At 50.3% G+C, this 21,213-nt stretch overlaps 1 protein-coding gene across 1 annotated transcript; it reads right to left on the bottom strand.

The window, feature by feature from the left end:
• Positions 1–1,985: 1,985 nt before the first annotated feature.
• Positions 1,986–20,390, bottom strand: Ccm2l (CCM2 like scaffold protein). The gene is made up of 10 exons (XM_026402140.2): positions 20,330–20,390; positions 17,129–17,296; positions 14,738–14,821; positions 14,451–14,634; positions 13,160–13,620; positions 9,652–9,787; positions 8,216–8,279; positions 5,553–5,682; positions 4,893–5,031; positions 1,986–4,225 (listed from the first exon to the last, which is right to left on the bottom strand). Exons 1-10 carry the CDS (start codon positions 20,357–20,359, stop codon positions 3,915–3,917), a joined length of 1,707 nt encoding a protein of 568 aa, XP_026257925.1. The 5' UTR covers positions 20,360–20,390; the 3' UTR covers positions 1,986–3,914.
• Positions 20,391–21,213: the final 823 nt, after the last annotated feature.

Here is a 21,213-nt window from a genome sequence, read left to right as displayed (position 1 = left end):
ATAGCTCAGTGATAGAGTAAAGTTCCCCTGGGTTCCATTCCCAGTACCCAAACCATTCAGTCTGACCTTCACTGTACTAGTCCTAGCTGGTTACCAGTCTTGGACCATGCCACCACGTCCCTTCACGTTCCCCTACCTCTGCCCATGCTGGGTCCTGCCCTGGAGGGCTCTCCTTTCCATGATCCACCCAGAACCTTATTTGCTCTTCAAGAACTTGTTCATATTACTCCCTCTTCAAAACCTTTTCCAGATTCCCCAGAGAGAGCTGGTTGCTTCCTCTCTGACTTTCCAGTTGAGAACTTTGTGCTGTGGTTAGCTGGGGACCCCAGCCGACGGTGAGGAATTGTGCTGTATCTCCATCTAGTGTCTAGCACCAAGCCTGGCGTAGCGCGAGTGCTCTCTAGATGTCGGGAGACTGAATGGCAGGGTCCCAGCTGGGGAGGACTGTTAGGAGTCTCTAGTTAGAAGCTGGAGAGAGCAGGAAATTGCAGAGCTGTCAATTGGGAGAGCCTCCATTTAGGGGGCAGCTGGAGACCATTTCACCCACCTCACCACTTGCCCTTGGTCAGAACTGTCCCCAGGGAACCAGCGGAGGGGAAGTTCCAAACTTGCACTACCCCCTAGAGGTCCCTGGGAACCCACTGTGCTGCCTGTAAGGGGTTTTCCCCTCTTGCAATGCCAGGGACTGAACCAAGATAGGAAATGACCCTGGCAGGGTATCTGGATAAACAGGAGGAAGTGTGGTCAGAGTTGCTATGCTCAGGGCCTGGGCCACCCTAGCTGGTGCTTTTGGACCTCTGAAACCCAGGAGTTACATGGTTTTAGTAAGACAATAGTTCCGGGGTGGATGGGGACTTTCTTGGGGTGTGAGGGAAATTGCCTCATCCCCAAAGCTGTGGTGTAAGACAGGCCCAGGGCTCTCGGCAGCTGTTACTGGGCCTCGACCAGGAATAGGAGATTTTTGAGTTGGATTATCTTGCAAAGCCCCCAAGAGAGACACCTATCTCTGGTCCCTGCCCCTACCCAATCAACTTCTCCCTTTAAGGATGCCTCACTCAACACCTTACTAAGGCTCCTGGAACTTTGGGTCCCCAGGCCTCAGCCTATGACCACCATATCCCAAGACTGGGAGACGGGTAGGAGAGAAGCTCGGAGCATGTGCTCTGGGGTTAGCCTCTGGGAGTCCAAACTTGGCTCACTCACTTCACCTCTTGGAGTTCCAGTTCCCTCATCCTTAAGATGAGGGTAAAGACATTTGACATCAAATTAAATTCTTAAACTTGTCAAATGAGAGAAACTTGATGTCTATTGAACAAATTCATTCCACAGAAGCCACCACAGACCAGTTGTTCTCACAGTGTGGTCCCTGGACCATCAGCATCACCTGAGTACTTGTTAGAAGTGCAAATGAATGGACCCCCCCTCCCTTCTCTATTGACTCTGGGGGTGGGGCTCAGCACTCTGTTTTAGAAGCCCTCCAGGAGACCCTGATGAGTGCTAAAGTTTGAGAACCAATACCCCAGAAAAACCTAACAGATGGGCAACACACAGGGAGAAGATTTGTGGAACATCAACATCCAACAAGGGACAGATACCTAAAATTTGTAAGCTACTCTTGCTAATCAACAGGAAAAACACAGGAAGCCCAACAGAAAATGAGCAAAACATATGAACCAGCAATTCATGGAAGGGGAAGCACCAATGCCCAACAAGTATAGGAGGAGAGTCTAAATCTCAGGATTAACAGAGAAATGCGAGTTAAAATAAGGAGGAGCAGCTGGAGAAATAACTCAGTGGAGAGTGTTTGCCTGGCATGTATGAGATCCCGGGTTCAATCCCCAGCGCTACAAAACAAAACAAATCACCAAAACAACAACAACAAAATAACCAATGAAGAAATGCCACTTTTTTTTTTTTTTTTTGTCAAATGAAAGAAACTTGATGTCTTGATGAAACTTTTTTTGTCAAATGAAAGAAACCACTGAGCCACATCCCCAGCCCTTTTTTGTGTTTTATTTAGAGACAGGGTCTCACTGAGTTGCTTAGGGCCTCACTAAGTTGCTGAGGCTAGCTTTGAACTAGCAATCCTCCTGCCTCAGCCTCCCGAGCCACTGGGATTAGTGGCATGCGCCACTGCACCCAGCAGGAAAGCCATCTTATACTCAGACTGGTAGGCAACAATTATAAAGTCAGTGTAAAATCTGATGGATGCATGGGGTAACAGCATCATTCACATGCCGCTGGTGGGGCCATTCTGGAAGAATTTAGTGAAATTTAAAATGTATACGCTTTTTGATCTAGTAATTCCACTCTTGGGGATGGAACCCAAAGACATTTTCACATAGGCCCATAATGAGGTCAAGTACAAAGCTGTTCATCACAGCATTATTGGAAGCAAGCTGAGTATCCCTCACTGGGGAAACAGATAAATAAAAGAGTGGATGCTCAGCTCAGAACATTTTGCAGCAGTTGGATGCAATAAGCTAGATTTTCCTACAGCAACGTGGGTAGAGCTTAACAACATTATGGAATCAAAAAAGAAAGCAACAGAATGGAGGCCTTATGCAATACCACTTAGGTCTAGAAACACACACACGCGTTGTGTATTCTATGAACAGAGACATTTTAGCATGTAGGGGCGGGTGCTCATGGGGAGAAGTGGGTGGAAGGGGAATAAAACAAAATAAGACATCAGGAAGTTTCTCCAATGGACCAGTGATGATGGGATAATCATTTCCCACAAGCTGAGTATGAATCATGGAACCTTCTGGATCCGAGGATCTAACAATAATATTACTTAAAAATCGATAATAGTATGTACCTCAGTAAGTATCACATGTCCAGCCACTAAAGGCTTTGTAAAGTTTGACAAATGTATTTGAGCTTCTCTAGGGGAGTCTCTGGCCTTCTCTCAAGCCTCCCAGCCTTTACTGAGGCTGTGCAGAGCGTTACCCTTATCTTGACTTCTCTAGGAGAGAAATTGATTTCTTTGACTTTCCCAGGCCCCAGGATGGTTGTTCACAGGGTTTTGGCTGTTCCCTGGTCTGGGGTTTAGGCACAGAGCCAGGGTGTTAAGAGCGTTGTTAAAGGAGACTCCTCCCCCACCAAACTGAGCTCCCTGACAGTCTTCTTAACATCTCACCCACCTCAGTTCCCGCCCTATCTCTCCAAGGCCAGACACGTAAACTGACACAAAAAGTGTTCCATGTGGAAGGGAACAGCCTTTACTAAGTGCCTACCATGTGCTAGGCCCAGCACTAGGGTCTTGACCTTCACCATCCTCTTGAAAATTGTTAGGGCTGAAATGATTACAGAGATGAGGAATGGGAGGTCACAGCTAAAGAGGATCAGGAGAATCCCTCACTTTTTTTGGCTCTTTTTCCCAGTCAGTAAAATTGGGCAAACAGAGGTCTCTGAGTTCTGGATTTCTGGATTTCTTTTTCTTTTCTTTCTTTCTTTTTTTGGGGTGGTGGTGGTGGTGGTGGTGGTGGTGGTGGTGGTGCCGGGTAGTGAACGGGATAGTCTTTTCTCAGTCGGCCAGCAGGTGGAGCTACTCTTCATCCCTCAGCCTCCAGAAAGCTGCGGGGATTCGAAGTCCCCAGAAGGGAAGGGTGTCCTGGAGCCGCGCTCCCAGGGAACAGTGGGACAAAACAGGGCCGCTGCCCATCCTCTGGGTTTGGCAGACGCGCCTGCCGAACCCTGGGAGACCCTCTGGTGCTTTAGGGCCCCGCTTCGCACGCCCCCTGCAGGAAGCTATCGGTACTGCAGGATGCTGAGCCCCGAGGGCAGGGATGGAAACCTGTGACCAGGGTGTGACTAGGGGTCCCCGGGATGGGGTTCCACATGAAAAAGTGAGGGAGATTCAGGGGCTGGCTGTGGGGTCACCCCTTGCACTCCCTCTTCATGGGCGGAAGTTACAGGTAGTTGTCTTCAGCTGCATCGCCTCCATCCCTGGACTCATCTTCCTCATCATCGTCATCGTCGTCGTCTGGGGCCAGAGCCTCGATGTCGTGAGTGATGTCGGTCAGCAGCCGGTGGAAGGCCTGCGCCTCGGGCCGCTGGGCTGCACCATCGTAGCTGCGCACAGCGGAAGCTGACGTGGAGCTCATACTGCGCTTGATGCGGCCGAAGCTGTCGGTGAGGATGCCGCCCTCACGGATGCCCACACCCTCCAGGAAGCCCTCAAAGTAACCGATGTCCTGGTCCGGGATGAAGGGCCGCATCCCTGCAGGCCGCGGGGTACAGTGATTTCCGAAGTTCAGCTGCTTCCCCCTCCCACAGAGGCCGCTCCCTCCCTGGAAATCTAAGTTGAAATCCCTGAGCTGCCAATCACTGTGTGGCTTGGCCCGCAGTCCTTAACTCTGGGCAGATAATGATGAGAAGCTCAGCACAGAGTCAATGCTTAATATATTGTTAACTTGCTTAATATATTGTTCTTATGATTGCTATATCCCACATATTAGCTACATGACTTTAATTAAATAATTACTCTGAACCTCACTTTCTGCACCTGTAAAATGGGGACAAATAGTATATACTTCCCAGAACTGGGGGCTTTCAACCAAATATTTGGCACATGGTAACCTGTTAGCTTTTCAGTATTAGTATTCCTATTGTTATAGTCATCCTTACCAGCTGTATGACCTTGGACAAGTTTTGTAGTCCCTCTAAGATAAAATGGCTGTACCAGGGTCCTGTTTTTCTTATAAGCCATTTCCTGGCTGTGTTTCAAAGCCCTTCCCTTCTCTGCACCTCAGTCTCCTTGTCTACCCTATAGTCTCAAGATCTTGGTCTGAAGGATAAGGAGGAAATACTCCAAGGCGGTTTTGGATTGCTGACATCAAGGGCCAAATAGGAGACTTAGCCAAAGCCTGGGAGGGTCAGGGGCTCACCTAGGAGGAGGAACTTGCGACGGTCTCCGTAGAGCTTCAGCAGGCCGGCACAGTAGTCCTGGATGGGCAGGCCCAGACGGTACTCCCGCAGCAGCAGTGCAAACTGCTGGATCTCAGGGGGCCCCAGCTTACTCCGCAACTGCGGACGACACCCCTGCAGATCAGTCCCAGAGAGCAACCCCACCCAACCCCTGCCTGACAGAACCAGAGCCCTCTCTATGAGCCCCCCTCCAAAAACTCTTTCATGACCTTCTCAGGGGACACCAGTCCTGATGCAAGAATGGGATTTCGATTCAAGTTGCCTGAGTCCAAATCCTAGCTCCCTGGGTGACCTCTATGATCTTGGGGAGGTCCCAACCTCCAACTCTTGCCTTCCGCCTCTGCAACTGAGGATGACGGTGGCCCCTCTCTTGGTGCTGGAGTAGTGTCTGGCAAACAGCCAGTGAATGCTGGCAGGCTGACGTGCGCCAAGGCCGTTCACAAGCTGGCCTCAGTTTACTCTTCATCTCGGTCCCTGACCTCCAAGTCCCCTGCTTTGCCATGTCCAGCAGGATTGTGCACGATCCCCGAAATGCACCTATGTGTATCTACTTCCCTCTCCCATGTCACTCTAAGATAAAATGGCCCAGGCCCGTGCTGTTCCCTGCTGCCCCAGCTCACCGTGATCATGTAATCTTGTAACTGCTCCAGGCTCAGGCCACTGTGGTCACTGCCACTGCAGTGGGAACCGTGGAAAGAAGGAGTGGACGTGCCGCTGTAACATGCTTCAAATGTGTCCTGGGAGCCGTTGCTGTAGGGACAGGAGGAAAGGGGCCTTCACTTGCCACTCACTGGCTCTTCTCCCCGGGGTGCACTTCAGGTGCGTGGGGTCAGCCATCACTACTATGGGCCTAAGGCCTCATCCTAGACCCCATTTTGGCTTCCAAGGCACTGCATGATCTGACTCTGGGACCTCTCCAGCCTTGTCCCTCACTGTGTTCCCTCTTGCTCTCTAATACTCCCAGAGGTCCTTGCACAAGCTCTTCCCTTTGTCCGGATACCTCTCTTCCATTTCCTTTTGCTCAAGTTCTTATTTTTTGGGGGGGAGAGGGGGATACTGAGGATTGAACCCAGAGGTGCTCTGACCCTGAGCTATATCCCCCAGCCCTTTTAAAATATTTTATTCTGAGATAAAGTTGTGCTAAGTTGCTAAGTCTGGCCTCGAATTTTGGGATCCTCCTGACTCAGTCTCCTGAGCTGCTGGGATTACAGGCATGGACCACAGTGCCTGGCTCAAGCTAACTTTTATTCATACTTTGATTCCAAATATTGCCTCCTCAGGAAGGCCTTCCATGATCCCCTTCAAAACCAGGTTAGACCTTTTCCAGATGTAGCCCTTTCCAGATCCTCCAACAACATTCCCACTGACCACCGCCTCCCCCACACCCTCTGCAGTGGCCACATGACCTTTCGCCTGCTCATCAACACACAAAGCTCCACTCTGTTTGGAAGGCTTGCGCTTGCTCTCCCCTCTGCATGGAACAGCCTGCCTCACCCTCCAGGTCTTGGTTCTGGTGTTGTCAGCTCCATGAGGCCTTCCTGCTTCCCTGGATGAGTGTGGTCCTCTCAGTCCCTCCTGCCTGGCTTCTCCTCAGGGCTTAGTACCATTAATGCTCATTAATGCTAGGTTGACAATTTGGCAGGAGCAGGGGCTTTGATTTTCTTCTTTTTGAGTACCTACTGTGTGCTAGGCATGGCTCTTGCCCTCTGTCTTTTCCTGCTGTATCTCCAGCACGCAGGACAGTGCTTGGCATGTAGAAGGTGCTAACTGTGGTTTAATAAAATATCAACCCTCGTCTCTAAATTGTTCTGGAACCACCTTGCATTATTACCTCCAGAGAAGCAGGACAGCTTCCTGGGAGAGGGTGTGGACTCCTGGTTCATCTCCCAGGCTACCACTTACTGGGTGCTTCACGCTTGGAAAGCTAAACTTTCCCTTTTCCTCAGTTTTCTTTTTTTAATTTTACTATTTATTTTTTAGTTCTCGGCGGACACAACATCTTTGTTTGTATGTGGTGCTGAGGATCGAACCCGGGCCGCACGCACACCAGGTGAGCACGCTACTGCTTGAGCCACATCCCCAGCCCTTCCTCAGTTTTCTCCATCTGTAAAGTGGGAGGATGGAAATTGGTGTCCTTGAGGAATGAGAACAATTCTTATTTGTAAGGTATTTAGAATCATGGACTCTATGGAATAAGTAAATAGTAGCAGCTATAATGTTGCTATATAGCCACTAAAAAAATAATGAAGTGCATTATAGAGAGCATTTGGCACATAGTAAGCTCAAAAAATGTTAGGCATTACCATGATTTTTGTCTCTGTAGCAGAATCAGGTTGTTGATGGACTAGCCTAGGGGTACAGAATCTTAAGAAGGCAAATCTATTGCCACTAAAAAGGAAGAACAAGAAAAGAGAAAAAAGGAGGGCTCATATTACCGGCAAGCACTGCTACTTACCAACCCAAAGCCCTCAGTAACATGGCCAGGGCAACCAGCTGACATGGATTTGCCCAGGACGTTCTTTTACCACGGAAAATCCCATATCCTGGGAGACCCCTCGTTCTCGAGCAAACTGGGACGGTCGGTCACCCAAAACAGACCCCTGGGCAGTGTTCCCAACTGAAATGTCTTTAAATCCTCCATGTTCCAGTCTTGCTTGCAGATAATGTAATGACCATGTGACCAATCAGATGACTAATAAGATGGAAGCAGAAGTTGCTGAGTGGGAATCCAGCAGGACTTTTTATAGAGGCCTCTAGCATGCTACTGTGATGGCTGGAGCTCCAACCACTATCCTGATCCATGAAGTGACCCGAGGATGGAAGCAAGCACTAAGGAGGGTGTGGCAGGAAAAGAGAAGCCTGGGTCCCTGAAAGACGCTGAGGCCCTGAACTCCTGCTCTATTTTATGTAAAACACAAGGAAAAAAAAAGTTCTATCTTCTTTCAGCTACTCTTCTTTTTAGGGTTTTAAATTATACAGACCCCAAACTAAAGTAAAGTAAAATTATTTTTGGCTTTAGCTGTGATTTTTGACCCTGCAGGCCACCATGTCTGGATAGCTGGGAGAGAACGGCAGACCTACGTGGACCCCATCTGGGCTCTGTGTCCCCTGGATGCTATAAACTCACCGGAGCCCAGGGCTCATACCACCTCCCCTCACAGTGCCTTGCATCTCCACCCAAATTAAGGCTGGGTCATATTCTCCTACCCTCTCATGAAGAGTGACCTCATTTGTGCAGGGGTGGGGAGGCAAGAGGGAAGTCCCCAACAAGGAGGGTACCTACAAGGAGCTGCAGCAGCTGAAGTCCGCGTCGTAGGCATAAGTCCCATCTGTCCGGCAGCTGTCACCTGGACCGAACACAGAGGCACTGTCAGAGTGGCAAAGTGGCACCAGGATCCCTGGCTCCCCTGGGCAACTCTCCTCCCCAATCATGGTCAATAGCACCCTCCTGCCTGCCCACCAGGGGCCTAGGGAAGAGCAGGGGAAGGGACAGTGTGGGTGGTGGTTGTAAACTGTGTGTTTGAGGCAAGACAAGAATGATCTTATGAGGGGAAAAGAAGGCAACACCGTCAGAGGAAAACAGCACTATTTACAGAGAACGTGCCTCTTCCCAGCATGCTGTCCCATCCTCCAGGTATTGTCCCTAGCCTCTGGGCTGAGCTCAGTCCATGTCACTCCTCAGGTGAGGCTGGCTCCTCATTAACGCTCTCACAGCACTGTCTGGCTACACATTTATTTGTGCAGTTATTTGATTACTGTCAGGCTGCCTCAGCCACAAAGCTTCGAGAAGACGAGGCCACCTCTGGTTTTGCCCATCAGTGTATCCACGTCACTGGATCTGACGTGGTAAGCACTCAAGAATATTGGTTGAATCTGTTGAACGATCTCATTCACTTGACTTTCATCTCCCACCGGTGGGAGGGCCTTCTAAAGAAAAGAACTGGTGCCCTGCTGCAGGAGCTACACAAACAGGTTCTACACTGCTGGGGGCTGTGATTGGGGTTCATTTAGTGGCCCTGGGAAGTGAGGTTTGCAAATAGAAGCTTTTGAATCCAACAAATCTGGGTTTGAATCCTGACACTGACACCAACTACATACCCTACCATAGGAAATAGTCAATTTACTATTGACTCTTCCGGGCCTCAGTGTCCTCATCTGTCAAACTGCAATCACAAGGCCCCAAGGGTTCTTACATCCCTTCAAAGAGTCCCACTTGATCATCTGTGATGGACCTGTCCCGTGCGAGGCCAAGAGGGCAGATAAGTTGCTACGAGGATTGAATAAGATCTGACACCTGAATATCAACTTGATAGTCGGTGATCAATAAATGCCTCTGTTAATCTCATTCTCATTTCAGCCCTCGACTGTATCCAAGGTCCCATCCGCAAATATTGGTTTTGACCTAGGAGCCAAGTGAGACTGGAAGGTTCAGAAAGGCAGTTCATATGCTTGGATTTTGGTAAAGTATCCAAAACAAAAAGAGAAAAGTTCAAATGTGAGGAGCTCAATCTGAACTGGGCATCCTGAACATCTTTGATTGAACCAGGTTTGAGGTCATCATGAAGATCAACAATTTATTTTACCTACCTATTAGGGGGACATTTTGGCAGAGATTAGAATCCCTAAAGGCCTTCACTAGCCTTGAGTCCTGGGCCATCCTTCCTCCCCTACCTCTGAGGATGCTGCACCGAAGGGGAGGCCAGGGACCCCGGTACTCACTGCGGCTGCAGAGCCACGGCCGGTCAGGTGTGGACGTGTAGTGGTAACCAGCCCGGTCCACACACTCGATGCTCTGGTCTCCATAGATGATCTGGAAGACCTGACAGATGAGCGCACAGGACTCCTCGGCGGCATCCTGGTCCAGGGAGGAAGAGCAGAGCTCAGGCCCTCCCCACCACCAGGAAGCCTGCCGCCTCCTCAAACGCCATGGGCAGGCTCCGAGGCACACGCCTGTGGGCCCCTTTAAATCAATGTCAGAGATGTCTCCCATCAAAATTATATGGCCACTCTCTGGGTTTCATGACTTCTTTATAGAATCCAGAGAACTCTGTCTTCTCTGCCATGAAAAATGTACTCCAATTTATGAGACTCCTGAAACTTATCAAAAAGAACTGTAATCTGCCAGGCAGAGTGGAACATGCTGGTTATCCCAGCAAATCAGGAGAATTGCAGGTTCAAGGCCAGCCTGGGCAACTTAGTGAGACCCTCAGCAACTTAGTAAGACCCTATCTCAAATAATAATAATAATAATAATAATAATAATAATAATAATAATAATAACAATAATAGACCATGCTTGTAGCTCTGTGATAAACTTCCCCTGGACTCAGTACTCAGTACTGAAATAATAATAATAGATTAAACTCCAATTTAACTTAATACAGGTACAAAAGTTGAGATCCAGAGAGAAGGAGGCACTACTATTAAAAGTATGAAGATGCAGGGCGCAGTGGCACACACCTGTAATCCCAGGGACTCGGGAGGCTGAGACAGGAGGATCTCAAGTTCAAAGCCAGCCTCAGCAACAAGTGAAGCACTAAGCAACTCAGTGAGACACTGTCTCTAAATAAACTGCAAAATAGGGCTAGGGATGTGGTTCAGTGGTTAAGTCCCCCAGAGCTCAAACCCTGGTATATATAAAAAAAAAAGTATGAAGATTTTAACCTCAACATAGTTACTACTACTGGATGCCATTTTTAGATATGAGCTTCCCATTATTCAGTGTGAAAATCAAAGTAGGATGAATACATAAACTTCATTCTCTGCTTGAAGGAAGGAGTTCAAATTCTTGGGTAAAACTGCACATTCTTTGAAGAAGAATTCACATCTTTATGTGTTTAAGCAGAGACACAAAAGAAAGCATTAATTAATGAAAACAGAATATTTTCTTGCAGCTATTATCTATTTTGTGTCTCTAAAAAGTCCAAGGTGTAAATTCAACTGTAACTCAGGATAGGCATTCGGGGGTTATGAGGAATTACTAATCATTAAACCAGGACTGATCCTTACAATGACCCTACATAGGGACAGAGCAGAGAGGATCCTTATTTTATAGTTAAGATGCTAAGACTTAGAGGGGTTCAGTGATTTGCCTGGGCTCAGAGAGCAGGTCTGTGGCATTAGATAAAACTGGCAGCACGCGTGGCTTTTGACTCTAACTCCTTTACCTTCCTGGGCACCACGATGCCTCAGAAAGGAGCCCAGAGCCTCAGACAACCTGGAGAGCAACTCTTATATTTATATACTCATTCCACAAGTTCTCATTTCATCTTATTATGTGGCAAGCTCTAGGCCAGGCTCTCTACCCTAAGATCCCCACAGGCCGGTGGGGTAGACAGTGAACACTGTCACCTCTGTGTGGAATCTGATTTCCAGGCCCATCCCTCTGCCAACTCCTTCCTCTTCCTTGCCCTTCAGTTTGAAAAGCACAAACTCACTTTCCCCTCTCCCAATGCGATCTGCTTATTTCCTTCCTAGTCCCCACGCAAGGTATAATGTAAGATGCATTAATTTATTCATTCAACCAATTGGTATTTAATGTGCACTTATTATGTGCCAGGCATGGTTCTAGGTGCCAGGGGTACCACAGAGAGCCACCCAGAACACACAGGTCTCTTACACTCTACAAGGAGGTCAGTCTGGCTAGAGTGGAATAAAGTGTGGAGGTGGCAGGAGTAAAAAAAGGTGAGGCCAGAGAGGGGCTGGGGGTCATGGCTGGAGCTTGGATGCCCTTATAAGCAATTGTAAGGATGCTGGCTTTTACTCTGAGTGAAAGAAGGAGCCACTGGAAGATTCAGAGCAGTGATATGATGTGACTTCTGTGTTAACAGGACTGCTCTGATTCTGTAGGGGAACAGACTATAAGAAAGGGCTGAGCCAGCAAAGGGATGACATCATGATTCCAGTGACAGAAGATGGCATGTGGGCCTGAGTGGGGACAATGGAAGATGCAGAAGTGGGTTTTGGCCATATTTGAAAAATAGGGTCAATAGGATTTATTGACAAAGCACATAGGGTGTGGGTGTGTGCGAAAGGGAGTGGAGGGAGGGAGAGAAAGAGAAGCCAAGGACCATGGTAAGGTTTCTGCCTGAGCAACAGAAGGATGAAGCTGCCAGTCACCAAGACAGGGAGGTCAAGGAGCCTCAGGTTTGGGGGAGGAGATCCAAAGCTCAGGTTTGGATGCATTAGGCTTGAGATGGTCATTAGACCTTGGAATGGAGAGACTGAATAAAATTTGGTGACAGATGAAATTACGGGAGTCCCAGTGTTTTAAAAGTCACGAGACCAGGTGGGCGTGATGGTGCATGCCTGCAATCCCAGCTACTTGGGAGTCGGAGGCAGAGGATGGCAAGTTCAAGGCCAACTTTGGCAACTTAGCAGAAACTGTCTTAAAATAAAAGTTAAAAGGGCTGGGGTTGTGGCTCAGGGGTAGAGCGCTTGCCTAGCATACATGAGGCAATGGGTTGGATCCTCAGCACCACATAAAGTAAAGTAAAAATAAAGACATTGTGTCCACCTTTAAAAAAAAGTTAAAAAAAGAAAAGAAAACTGGAGAGGCAGTCTGTGGTGGAGCTCTTGAACACCATGTGTGAGGCCCGGGGTTTAACTCCCAGTACTGCCAACATACGGACATACACACATGCTGTGGGACTACAGATCACCTAGAAATGAGTGTAGCCAAGGGATGAAGATCCAGGATAATGCTTGAGGCACTCTAACTTTCAGAGGTTGCAGAGAAGAGGAACCAGCTCTGGAGAAGGAGCCAGGGAGGCCGAGGAAAACCAGAATGTGTAGAGCTAGACCCAAGTGAGTGCCTCAAGGGGAGGGAATCTTGTTGTGTGTAGATTCCTATATTATTTGCCACTAAATATTGCCTTGAAATTTAAATGCTAATGCCATCTCCCGTCTGCCTAGGTCTGGCACTCCCCTCGTGCTGGTCTTAGTGTCCTGGAGATTGTGACTGTGGTGGTGCTGACATGGAACGTACTGTAGCAGAAGCTGGGCTTGAGGAGGGGGTTACTCTCAAGTGTATTGGCCATTTTGTTTTCGTCCCATGGTGGGACCCAGGGAGATGTGTCCCAGAAGGCATAGGGTGGGAGTCATGGGCACACCTAAGTCCTGGGTGGGGCTGAAGGAAGGAAAAGGCAGACCCCAGGATCTGGTGAAAGGGGCGGGGTGGGCGGGTACCGTGTTCCCCAGGAAGGGTACTAGATGTCCTCGGGCTCACCCTGTTAGCCACAGCCAGGATGACAAGGTTGCAGTAGGCGTCGGGGCTGGGGTCCTGAGGGTCCAGCGGGTTGGGACCTGGGTGGCGCCGCTCCCAGCTGCCCCCACCGCTGCCCGCCTGCCTCCGCTCCCAGCTGCCGCCGGGCTTGCCCGCGCCGCCGCCGCCGCCCGTGTGTCGCCGCTCCCAGCTGCCGCTGAACGTCTGCCGCCGCTCCCAGCTGCCGGACGCCCGCGGCCCTGCGCGCTGGCGCTCCAGGCTGCCTCCGCCGCCGCCCCCCGCCCGAGCCTCGGCGCTCGCGCCCCCGCCCCACGCCATCCGCCAGTCCAGGCTGCAGATGGTGTGGCGCCGCTCCGCGGTGCCCACCCGCCGCTTCTCGGGCGCTGCGCCCGGCGGGCCCGGGTCACGCCCCGCACCACCGGGGCTAGCGTCCACGCCGGCCGGCACCGGGTCCACGCCCAGACCTAGGAGAAGCCGGGGGCGGTCAGCTGCAGAAGATCGCAGCCAAGGGGCCCCTCCCGAGGCCACCTGGAGGACCTCTCCAGCCGCTCTGGAGTCGGGTGCCCCTGGCCCAAGGCCCGCCCTGACCACCCGCTGTGCAGCTCTTCTCCACCTCACTCAGCGGCCTGACTCCTCCCTGGTTTTGACTCCACCCCCGGCCTCGGGGTGGTGGCCCAGCCGCTCCTACCCTCCTCACCCCACCCTAATGCCCTGGCCTCTGATCTGCTCTCTGACTTGAGGGTGGTGGTCAAGTTTACCCTGCCTCTATGCTATGTCCTTAATTCTGACCACGTCCCAGTTTTAACGCCGCCTCCGCCCCCTGCGACCTGAGTTCCGAGTTCTCGGGTCTCCTCAACCCCGCCCTGGCCCCGCCCTAGTGGTCGGACACTAGCCGGGCACCCTGCGCGTGGCCCCGCCCTCAGGCCTGGAGGCTCCCCTAACCCGTGGGTCAGATCTAGCGGTCACCCTGCCCTTCTTCACTCGCTTTAACTTAGGGCCCTTCCCTGGCCTCAGGTTTCCTACTTCTCCATCCTTCCACTGCTCCACCCCTTGCCATCAGGAAAGCGGTCAGGCCCACTGTCACTCAACCTCGGGCTCAGTCTACTTGAACAGGGTCTCTTCCGCCTGCCGCTAGTCTCAGGGTATTGTGATCAGGCCTTTTCCATAACCCCCTCTCCCGGCCTCAAACCCCAGCTCTGCCGTAGGTCACGCCCATTCCCAAGACTAGAGGTTAGGCCCTTTCTCTCTCTGCTCTCCTCTCGGTCCTCCCGCTGCAGGGTCCTGCATGCTGTACCGGTCTTAAGCACTAGCAGGTGCAGCGCGTCGTCCTGTAGGTAGGAAGCGGCGGCGATCTCGTGCGTCGGAATGCGCAGAATGAGCTCCTCATTGTCGCGCCAGGTGAGCAGCAGGCAGCGGGCAGACAGGCTCAAGATGCTGTCCTGCTCCGCCGTTGTCTTCAGCGGCAGCTCCTTCAGCTGCTGCAGGGACGGTCGGATCGCCTAAGTCCCCGGAGCAGGGAGGGTGGAGAGGGAGAAGGGGCCCTGAGGGAGACCCTGCCCTTCTTCTTCCCCAGAGCCTCACCCTGGCGGTGTCCAGCAGCTGCAGGAGTTCATCCCTGCTGGAGGGGTTCAGTGAGGAAGTCACCCAGGTGAGGTGGCCCAGGAACTAGATGGGGAATGGAGTAGGAGAGGGCACAGGGAGGTCACTCTGAAGCCTTGGTGGACCCTGGCCTCCTTACTGACACAGTGAAGATAGGCTGAGATGAAAATATCTAAAATAATAATAACCCAATAATAAATTTCACTGAACCCATAATAAAAGCCAGGCACAGTTCTGAGTGCTTTATGGTTCACTCATTCATCCTCAAGAAGGATGAAACTGCACAGCAAGGCTAAAAATCCTGCCCAGAGGACACTTATCTAGCATGTATAAGGCCCTGGGTTCAAGCCCCAGCATTCTGAAAAGGGGGGCGGGGAGACAGAAAAAAAAAAAAAAAGAAAAGCCTACCCAGGTTTATACAGCTACAAGGGGCAAGACTGGACTCCACCTGCTAGAGCCCACACTCTCAAATGCTAGTTGATACCGCCTTAACACATGGTCATTTAGCTATAAGGTTTCATGAAGAAGCAAAAGTCATTACTATAGCTTTGTTTATTTGGCCGGAGAACCCAGGGGCTCTCCTATGAAACACTCTACCCCTGACTACATCCTTGGCCTCCACTGTTATAGCTTGAAAGAACTGACTCCTGTGAATTTCCTTATAGCCTGAGTGGCTGCCTCCACCTCCAGCATCATTGCCAAATAGGCCACAAATTACTTGTCCTTTTAGGATTCCTTTATAAAACTCAAATGAAAAGAAAAGAAGATGTCGAATTAGTATATCATTTTGTCCCAAAAATTATGCGCTACCTTGGCATAGCAGTGCATGCCTGCAATCCTAACTACTTAGCAGGCTGAGGCAGAAGAATCATAAATTTGAGGACAGTCTGAACAATTTAGCAAATTTTAAAATAATAAATTTTAAAATAAAATTTAAAAAGATCTGGGATGTAGCTCAATGGTAGAGCACCCCTAGACTTGATCTCCAGCACCACATAAACACAACAAAAGAAACAAAAACCATCAAAATAAAAAATAAAAAGGGCTGGGCTCTAGCTCAGTGGTAGAGTGCCCCTGGGGTCAATATCCAGTACCCTGTCCCTCAAAAAAAGAAAGAAAAATGATGCTTCAAATCAGCATATTAATTTTCATTCTGTTTTTGGTACTGGGGATTGAACCCAGGGGTGCTTAACCACTGAGCCACATCCCAGTCCTTTTTACTATTTTATTAGAGACAGGGTCTTGCTGAGTTGCTAAGTGCCTTGCTTAGTTGCTGAAGCTGGCTTTGAACTCACAATCCTCCTGTCTCAGCTTCCCAAACTGCTGGGATTTCAGGCATGCGCCACCAGTTGGACCAGGCTTCTCCATTTATTCTTTATTTTTTGTGGGGGTGTGGGTACCATGGATTGAACTCAAGGGCACTCGAGCACTGAGCCACACCCCCAGCCCTATTTTGTATTTTATTTTTAGAGACAGGGTCTCACTGAATTGCTTAGCACCTTTCTTTTGCTGAGGCTGGCTTTGAACTCGCAATCCTCCTGCTTCAGCCTCCTGAGCTGCTGGGATTACTGGTGTGCACCACCATGCCCAGCCTCCCTCTTCTTTTTATTCTCTATGAAATTTCAGTCTCCAGTTTTTAAGTAGATTTATTGGTTAGCTTTTCCCTCTGTATAGGGTTTCCAGATAACATACAGGGATGCTCCCATGGCACAATTGGTCAGTGTGCAGTATTTATATAGCATATAAAGTACAAGATGCCAGTTAAATTTGAATTTCATATCAACAGGAATTTTGTTTTTAGGTTTTTGGTATGGTTAGTATGTACAATATTTGGGACATGTTTATGCTAAAAAAGTATTCATTGCTTATCTGAAATTCAAATTTAACTAGGTGGCCTGTTTGCTAAATCTGCAACTCTATCCCTTTGCAGTCTTCCCCTAGCTAAATTAGGATCCCTTACTGCTCCTTCATGGTATCCCCGAAATAAAAATAAAGCTTCTAGGTAGTCAAGAGACCTTTGTGGCTTGCTCTTAACCTGGACACTATTAGAGCAACCACAAAGTCATTGTAGTAAAAGCTTATGGGAGAACAGAATTTTCAGGGCAGGGAACCCTCTCCTAGCCACTCTGCCCTGGGAATAGGTTAGGAGCTCATGTTGAGATGGGGACACGGGTGCTCAGTGAAAGGAGGACCCTTGCTGAGGGTGCACAGCAGAACAGAGGGGTGTGGCTAACATGGACCCAGGCCTCCTGTTTCCCATGAGCCACAGCTTCCCCTGTGTTGAGGTAGGCCTGGTCAGGAGCTGGTGTGGGGGACAGAAAAGGTCTCTCCTGACCCCAAGGCTGTTCCCACCCCTTCTCATCCCACACTCACCTTGACCTCTTTCTCCAGGTAGTCACACAGAAGGATCTGGGGGTCAATGAGGTAGTCGGGAGGATAAAGGGGCATTGAGTGCAGGGGCCGGCGGCTCACACTGGTCCGAAAGGCTGCACGACGTGCGGCCTTGGGGAACACCAGCCTTCGAATAGGGGACACAAAGCCCTGGGGGAGACAGAGGGAATAATAGTAATAATAGTGATAATGGCTTTGACAATCGCTTGCCTTGTTGGCTGTTTTATTTACATGACCAAATTTAATTCTCATAAAATCTCGGTAGAAAGGGTACCCATTTTACAGATGGAGAAACGAAGCCCAGGCAGGGAGTTAACTGGTAAAGTCACCAGCTAGTAGTGATGGAACCAATATTTCACTCCAGGCAATCCAACTCCAAAACCTCCATTCTGATCACCCAGGAAGGTATAGCCCCTGCTAGCCAGGTATAAGAAATGGGTCCAGATGGGAGCAAATACAGAAAAATAGTCTGTGTGGCCCAGTGTTAGGTGCATAGGTATTTGTTAGGCTATCCTCTGTGTTTCCTTAAAATTTAGAAATACATAAATTTAAGTCTAATTCAGAAGCACCTGTACAAAAAATGACCTAGATCAAGGTTAAAGATGTACATTCCAGGGCCCAGCACAGACTAATAAGCAAGGCACTAAGCAACTCAGTGAGACCCTGTCTCTAAATAAAATACAAAATAGGGCTGGGGATGTGGCTCAGTAGCCAAGTGCCCCTGAATTTAATCCCCTATAGCCCCCCTGCCCCCCAGAAGAAAGTCTGAGCACTTCTCTCAAGCAGCAGTTGTCATGTGTGGTTCCTGGACCAGTGGTGGCACCTGGGCACTTGAGAGAAATGCAGGCCTCCTGTCCCCACCCCACACTGGAGGCCCAGCAATTGAAATTTAGCACGCCCTCCAGGTGATTCTGATGCATGACCCAGAGTGACATCCACACCTCAGAGCAGCCATCCCTACCCTGGCTGCAATCTGTGACCACTTGGGCAGCTTCTAAAACTTCAGGTGCCCAAGCTACACCCCAAATCATGAGAATCAGAAATTCTGGAACTGGAATCCAGACATCAGGATTTGTAAAGCGTCTCTGGGTGATTTCAGTGGTGGCCCAGCTGAAACCCAGCGAGCGTGCAGAATGCACAGTGTGGTTACTTAGATTCCACAACAAGGGTGAACAAGGACAAACAAATGATGCTCAATTCAGGTGCATGTGTTCATCCACAGATTTGCTCAGTAAGCTTCATTCATGCCAGTGTGGCTGGGCCTGCACTGGTGTTTCCCCAGCCCTGCCTCCAGGGCTTGTGATAAATGACCTAAACTCCTGAGTCTCAGACTATACTGTGCTCAGGAGTTCTGATTCAGGAGATCTGGGGTGGGGCTGAGGCTGCATTTCTAACAAGGTGCCAGCAGATGTGGGTGCTAGGGTCTGTACCCCATAGCTCCAGTAGCCAGGATCTCAGCCAGTGGTCAGAGCATGGCCCCGCAGCCAGTATCACCTGGGTGGGGGATAGGGGGGTGGAGGGGGCAGTTAGAAATGCAGATTCCCAGATCTCATGCCAGCCCTGTTGGATCAGAGAGTGGGGGTCAGACCTAATGATCTGCATTTTGTCAGACTCTCCAGGTGATTCTGACACATGCCCACTCACATTCTAGAACCTGTGTCATGGAGGCTGCATGGGGTATGTGGAAGCGTTGAGAATGAGAGCAAAATATCAGGGAGAAGGCATTCCAAGCAGAGGGCGCAGCAGGTGCGAACCCCTGGGAGCTCTGACGGCTGGGTAGGAATGATCCTAGAGGAGCTGTGAGCGGTCAGTGTGTGGGTCAGGGGCCTTGAGTGCCCCCTGGAGCTGCGACTTCATCCCTCATAGGTGAATGGGGTGGGGTGGGGTGGGGTGATCCTGAATGGTCCAGCCTCATCTTACACACTCCTCCTGGCTCCCCATGCGCAGCTACCTGGCCACCTCTCAGTTCTCCCTACACTACGCTCGTTCCTGCCGTACTGTTTGCACGTGCTGTTCCTCTGCTCAAAACTCTCTTCCCCACTCCCTTTCTTTCTACCCATCACCTCTCAGCTCAAACTGACCAGTCAGTGGCCAGGACCCTGATAGTCTGCCCCCTAGAACTGCGCATGGAGCCTTTTATGCAATTTTACGTTGATCAATCCATTGCCTTTTTTTAAATTATTATTAATAGTTGTTTTCCCCCTGAGACTGTGAGTTTCAGGGAGGGAGCAGGGGCCTTATTTGACTTTGCTCACCTCTGTGTCCTCATCAGCCTCAGGCACAGTTCATGGCACACAACAGTAAATATCTATTAAAAGAATAAACAGCTGGGCGCAGGCGCATGCCAGTGATCCCAGTGGGTGGGAGGCTGAGGCAGGAGGATTGCAACTTAGCAACTTAGCAAGGCCCTAAGCACCTTAGCAAGATCTAAGGTAAAATATAAAAAGGGTTGGGGATGTGTCTCAGTGGGTAAGCACCCCTGGGTTCAACCCCTGGTACCAAAAACAAACAACAAAACAGACAACAACAACAGCACGAACCAAGACAGGACACACACGTTTGGATACCCAGAGATTCCATGGGTGTCCTTTAGAATGCCCCTGACCCAGGCTTCTTGGGGAAAGAGGGCTCTGTGCAGATGGAGGTGGCATGGGAGTTGGAATCTGAGGAGCTCCCTGAACCCCAAGAAGGTGAGATACCCAGAAAAGCAGACTAGAGGAGTTCTCAGAGTCAGGAAGGGATGAAGATGGGGTGACCCCAGGGCTGAGAGCTCGGAGCTGGACCTGGTGCAGAGGGAGGAGTGGCAGGTGTGGGTGGAACACTGCAGGGGAGCAGGTGGACTCCTGGAGGGCAGCTGCTAGCTCAGGACTGCCACCGCTGAGCCCTCCTGTCCAGGTTGGTCCGGGAGCAGGGGCATGGGTCTGCAGGAGGGAGCCACCAGGAACACCAGGGAAGCACGTGCCTGGGGAGACCTGGTCCTTGGGTGCAGGGGCGGCAGAGGCCACCACAAGGGGACAAACAGGCCAGGGAGTTGAGAGCCCAGACGTCTGGTAGAAAGGGAGGTCCTGACAAATAGGAAGGAAGGCTTCACTCAGGCCACTTGCCACCCCCACCCGTGGGCTCCTCCATCCCCGGCTTCAGGGACATTCCTTTACCCCGTGTCCCTCTCAAACTCCCACGTACCTTCTTCCCTTTCTTGACTTCATATTCCATGGTGACGGTCCCCTCTCCTCCTGCACCCTCCCGCCACCCCCCTCTGCTGCCCGCTGCTTTTGTTCTTTTCCTGCCTGGTCGGAAACTCCACCAGCGCTGCAGCTTTCCTGTCCCCCCCCTCTGCTGCGGCTGGCGCTGGAGGACACAGCCCTGGGACTCTACCCCTGAGGGGTGAAGCCCAGGCAGAAGGCCCCAGGTCTCCAGCCAGAAGGCACGCTGTTGAGGGGCTCCACAGTTGGGTGAGCCTGGAGGAGAGTCCCCCAGATTTGAAGTCCAAGTCTGGAAAATTCTAGATTCCAGTCCTGCTTCTGCACCTGTGTGTGACCTTCTCAAGCCAAGCCAGCTCCCCTTCACAGCCTGTTGCCTTCTCCCTTCAGAAATTGGGAGTAAGCCTCGCCCCTTCCCTGGGTGGAAAAAGAGTGAGAGTGCTGTGTCCTAGCAAGTTAAGGTCTAAAATAAATTGGGTTGGGGATGTGGCTCCGTGGTAAGGCACTTGCCAAGAATGCATGGGTTCAGTCCCTAGAACTGGGAAAAGAAGAAGGAGAAGAATATAAACAAATTAATCTTTGGAGACGGCTGAGTTTGAACACTGGCTTTGCCACTAGGGTTATGGCCTTGGGCAATTTCCACTTCTGCCTCAGTGTTCCCATCTATACAATGGATATAACACTAGTTTGACCTCATAAGGATTAAATGCACTTAGAAGATAATAACACATGTTAAGTGCTCAATAAATACGAACCATTGATGCTGTGAGGGTGTAACTCAGTGGCAGAGCCCTTGCCTAGCATGCATGAGACCCTGGGTTCAGTTCCCAGCACTGCTGAAATAATTAACCATTTGCTTATCTGTGG

The sequence above is a fragment of the Urocitellus parryii genome, chromosome 6, assembly GCF_045843805.1.
Source record: "Urocitellus parryii isolate mUroPar1 chromosome 6, mUroPar1.hap1, whole genome shotgun sequence".
NCBI lineage: Eukaryota > Metazoa > Chordata > Mammalia > Rodentia > Sciuridae > Urocitellus > Urocitellus parryii.
Note: the sequence above shows the minus strand (reverse complement) of the source record. Positions and strands in the feature narration are given on the sequence as shown.

Bases quoted from the DNA above. Each gene is read 5' to 3' on its own strand.
- Ccm2l (XM_026402140.2), bottom strand. From the start codon at position 20,359: ATGGAATATGAAGTCAAGAAAGGGAAGAAG. The intron at 17,297-20,329 runs GTACGTGGGAGT...TGTCTCCCCCAG, and splicing joins AAGTCAAGAAAGGGAAGAAG to GGCTTTGTGTCCCCTATTCG. The intron at 14,822-17,128 runs GTGAGTGTGGGA...TTCCCCATCTAG, and splicing joins ACCTGGAGAAAGAGGTCAAG to TTCCTGGGCCACCTCACCTG.